Consider the following 4877-nt stretch of genomic DNA (forward strand, 5'->3'; position numbering starts at 1 on the left):
TCCTGGAACTAGCTCTGTAGACCAGGCTGGTCTCGAACTCACAGAGATCCGCCTGCCTCTGCCTCCCGAGTGCTGGGATTAAAGGCGTGTGCCACCATTGCCCGGCCTAGGAAAATATTTTTTTATTTGTTTTATTTTGATTTGTTTTTTTCGAGACAGGGTTTCTCTGTAACTTTGGATCCTGTCCTGGAACTAGCTCTTGTAGACCAGGCTGGCCTCGAACTCACAGAGATCCGCCTGCCTCTGCCTTCCGAGTGCTGGGATTAAAGGCATGTGCCACCATCGCCGGGCTCCATTTTCAATAAAGAGGAAAAAAATAAAAATAAACATAAATTTATTATTTCTAAAGGACACTCTAGATCCCTCCATAAATGGAAAGCCAGTATCTTGTGCCATAAGTAGAAAGTAACCTTAAAAATAAGCACAGTGAAGACAAACAATGTCATTAAACTCCAACCGGATCTGGTGGCCTGCACAAAGCTCCGGAGGCCTTTTCTCTGTTGAAAAGGAAGTGTTCCCAGAGTGTGGAAAGCATGCCAGCAGTCAGGGAGACTGTGTGCGTAGCAACAGACTGAAGGGAACTGCAGAGGGAAGAAGACTCCACTGCCAGCAGCAGCCCAGGTGTGTCCTGCTGTGCCCAGTCTCCCTCAGGGCCTGTGACTCTGTCCTCCCTTCCTGCAGAAGGCTAGTCCCTTCCTTCCATGCTGGGCACACCGGAGGTCAGCTCACATTGAGCTGATGGCTCTAGCCAATCAGGTGTGCAACTGTGTGCCCTGTCAGAATACTGATCACTGTGGTTGGGAACGGCACACTCTAGTCTGGTCCAGCCTCCCAAAGGTCATTGGCTGAAGGAGGTTTCCCATCAGTCTCTCCCAGGCCTCCCAGGCCTGATGGATTGTGTGCCTTCTTACCTCATGTGCATTACTGTTCTGTCTGTGTCTTCCTTTCACAAGTACCATGAGCTTCCTATCATCTCTAACCATGTCCTGTGCCCATGTTATGTCAGGTTACGTTGTCTTCTTTTGGTGGGTTTTCTTTCAGATCACCTCTGCCAGTTCTCAGACTCTCAAAGGACACGTTCTCTGCAGGACCACCATGAAAGACTCATCAGTGTATTGCTTGACATGAGTGGGTGGCTCAAGGGTAGACTTGGACAGTTTTTCTTCATGCTTTGGAGACAAGACAGTAGTCATGAAGCCTTTGCACCAAACGGAAGAGTACATTTCCTTGTCACTTGAACAGATTTTACAACAATAAATTTCATAAATTAAATGACTCCTTTGTCTCTACTTTTCATTTCCATCTAGGCCCATTTATGGCGTTCTTACCTCTCTCTATGGGAAGTGCTTCTCAGCGCAGTGTTTGCTATTTAATGCCATTGACTCAGCTGCTAACCACCTCTCCTTGTTCATTTACTTATTTAGTTATTTTGACCTGAGGGTTTTCATCATGGCCATCTTTTCAGCTTTTCCTTTAGCTGTAGGAAATGGGTTATTTACCACTGCAGTTATCTTTATGAAGCAAAAACAAAAAACTCGAAAATCAAAACCCAAGATGGTAGCAAAGGATAATTAGAACTAGATTTCAGATCAGATCCTTACTCCTTTAGTGGTTGTTATATGAGGGCTATGGGAGTAACTCAGTGATATAGTGTTTGCTTAGAATAAGCAAGGCCCTGGGTTAGATCCATAGTGCCATAGGGGGAAAAAGAAAAATAATGTTTATAGTGCTCCAACCCACCTCTTTTGTAATTGAGGCTGGTTTCTCTCCTCCTGAATGCTAGAATTAAAGGCATGAGCCACCACACCAGGTGTGAATATCTGGGGATCAAATCTAGAGCTTCATGCTAGCAAGTACTCCCCACCAACTGAGCTATGCCCACTCTCCCACTGTAAGCTCTTACCAAGTGGAAACAGTCCTTGAAAGATTTGCTTCTGAAACAGACTGCATATTTGGGCATGCTTAGCTGTTAATTGTGTCTGGCTGTGATCCTCTTCAGACACCCTGCTGACTAGCATGACAACCTATGAGAGCCTTCTTCAGTGTTGTTCAGTCCTGGATACTTGGTTTCTATTTTCAGTGTCCAACTTTTTTATTTACTTTTTAACTTTATATGAGCATTGGTGTTTCCTACATGTATGTCTGTGTGCCAGTGTCAAAGCTCACATTACAGACAGTTGTGAGCTGCCATGTGTGTGCTGGGAATTGAACCCAGGTCCTCTGGAAGAGTAGTCAGTGCTCTTAACCACTGAGCCATCTCTCCAGCCCTTTCGTGTTCATCTTATCCTGAAGAGAACATCTGTTATGGATCTTTTCCCACTTCTTTAAATTATCCAAGCATTACAATAGTTACCGGAAGGAAAATGACAAGAAGACGCAGATGAAATTGTGCTCTGCAAGGGATGTCCGATCAGAAGTGGTATGTACTCTTGGTCAGATGTAGTGCTGGACCAGCTCTCTCTACCTTCCATCGTTCTTGTCCCTGATTTATACCCCAGCTATCAAAGAGACTTTGTTTCTTTTCTGCCAAAGAAATAATGGGTGCAGTTTTACAAGGAAAGAACAACAGACTTCTTCACCCTAAATTTATAGCACAAATGTGAACCTATAAATGATTCTTCTACAGACAAATCTGAATAACTCGAAGATGACCCAAGGATATCTCCAACTCAGGAAACTATTGACAGCTTTATATAGGAGTGTTGGTTGCTTAGTATCCCAAAATTGTGTTTCATCCATTGTTTAAATAACGTGGATATGACAGTATTCTTTTCTGCCTAAGTGTGGATATGATGGCATTCTTTTCTCTCTTTTAAGCCCCTGCAATTTAAAAGATGATTCCCTGTCCCTTAGGAATTTACTGCTGTGTAAGTGGAAGGCATTTTGCGTCCACAGCTCAGTTTCAGGCATCAGTAAATAGCTGTTTGGGAGATTTGCTCTATTAGTGCTTTTTCTTTAAGGCTTTTGCTATATGTATGTTTAAATCTAAGAAAAAATTTTACTTCTGTATTTTACTTCATAATTAAAATTAATTTAGTATACCACATTGCTATTTGTTGCTTAGCATTTCAAAAAAGATTTTTATGTGCGTGTGTACAGGTTTCTATGGAGTCTTAGAAGAAGCCTTCATATCCTGAAGGCGAAGTTACGGGTTGTTGTGAGCTGCCTGATGTGTGTGCTTGGAACTGAATTTAGGTCCTCTGCAAGAGCAGTATGCATTCTGTCTTAGTTACTGTTGTATTGCTGTGAAGAGACACCATGAATAAGGCAGCTAGCTGTAATAAGAGAAAGCATTTAGTTGGAGGCTTGCTTATAGTTTCAGAGAGTTAGTCCATTACCATGGCAGGAAGTATGACAGTATTCAGGCAGATTCTGGAGTGGTAGCAGAGAACTACGTTCTGATCTATAGGTGCAGAGAAACAGAGACACATACACACTCTGGGCTTAGTATGAAACCTCAAAGCCCCAGTGACACTAGACCTTAAGATTTTTTTTTTTTTTTGCATTTACTTACTTATCTGTGTGTGTGTGTGTGTGTGTGTGTGTGTTCATGAGGAGACCAGAAAACAACTTGCAGGAGTTGGTTTTCTCCTTCCATGGTGTAGGTAGGTCATAGGGATAGAACTCAAGCTGTCAGTCTTAGTGACAAGTGACTTAACTTGCTGAGCCATCTTGTTGCCTCCTACTTAATAAGTGTTATGGATAGTTTCTTGTCAGCTTGATGCAAGCTAAAGTTTGAGAGGAGGGAACCTTAATTAAGAAAAGGCCTCCATAAGATCCAGCTGTAGGCAAGTCTGCAGGGCATTTTCTTAATTAGTAATTGATGGGGTACAGCCCAGCCCATTGTGGGTGGGGCCATCTCTGGGCTGGTGGTCCTGAGTTCTGAAAGAAAGTAGGCTGACAACATCAAATTAAATAGAAACTCAAAGCGATTCCACTAAAATCAGGAACAAGACAAGGCTGCAGCTCTCTCCATATCTATTCAATATAGTACTTGAAGTTCTAGCTAGAGCAATAAGACAACAAAAGGAGATCAAAGGGATACAAATTGAAAAGGAAGAAGTCAAACTTTTGCTATTTGTAGATGATATGATAGTTTACATAAGTGACCCCAAAAGTTCTATGAGGGAACGCCTACAGCTGATAAGCACATTCAGTAATATAGCAAGATACAAGATTAACTCAAATAAAAATCAACTGCCCTCCTTATACATAAATGATAAATGGGCTGAGAAATCAGAGAACCAACACCCTTAACAATAGCTACAAATAATATAAAATCTCAGGGCAACTTAAACAAGTAAAAGACATGTACGACAAGACCTTTAAGTCTTGGAAGAAAGAAATGGAAGAAGAGATCAGAAAATGGAAAGATGTCCCATGCTCTTGGATAGACAGGATTAACATAGTAAAAATGGCAATCTTACCAAAAGCAATCTACAGATTCAATGCATCAAGATCCCAACATAACTCTTCACAGACCTCAAAAGAACAATACTCAACTTCATATGGAAAAACAAAACAAAACACCTCAGGATAGTCAGAATAAGCTTGTCCAATAAAGGAACTTCTGGAGGCATCACCATTCCTGACTTCAAGCTCTATTATAGAGCTATAGTAATAAAACTAGCTTGGTATTGACATAAAAACAAACATGTGGATCAATGGAATCAAGTTGAAGGCCCTAATATAATAATATAATATAATAGAGGTGTATAAATCCATACACCTCTAAACACTTGATTTTTGACAGAGAAGCCAAAATTGTACAATGGAGAAAAAGAATCTACAGCAGAAGCGGGAGGCGCCCGCGCCGGCAGACGGAGCTGGGAGGCGCCCGCGCCGGCAGACGGAGCTGGGAGGCGCCCGCGCCGGCA

The 4877-nt window shown here is 42.1% G+C and overlaps 1 protein-coding gene across 5 annotated transcripts in view; it reads left to right on the forward strand.

Annotated features, from left to right (window-relative positions):
* The window catches only part of Cdk5rap1 (CDK5 regulatory subunit associated protein 1), a 163997-nt gene that overhangs the window by 25114 nt on the left and 134006 nt on the right, over window positions 1-4877 (forward strand). For 2 of the 5 annotated variants that reach the window (XM_050150732.1, XM_050150731.1), the window contains exon 14: window positions 1042-1276. The exons of the other annotated variants lie outside the window; for them this stretch is intronic. In XM_050150732.1, the coding sequence (XP_050006689.1) occupies window positions 1042-1128 (87 nt within the window). In that variant the 3' untranslated portion in view covers window positions 1129-1276. Of the gene's footprint in view, window positions 1-1041; window positions 1277-4877 lie in introns of those variants that run through there. 5 annotated transcript variants of the gene reach the window in all.

This window comes from Alexandromys fortis, unplaced genomic scaffold (assembly GCF_014885135.2).
Source record: "Alexandromys fortis isolate MF-2015 unplaced genomic scaffold, M_Fortis_MF-2015_v1.1 scaffold_27, whole genome shotgun sequence".
Classification (NCBI taxonomy): domain Eukaryota; kingdom Metazoa; phylum Chordata; class Mammalia; order Rodentia; family Cricetidae; genus Alexandromys; species Alexandromys fortis.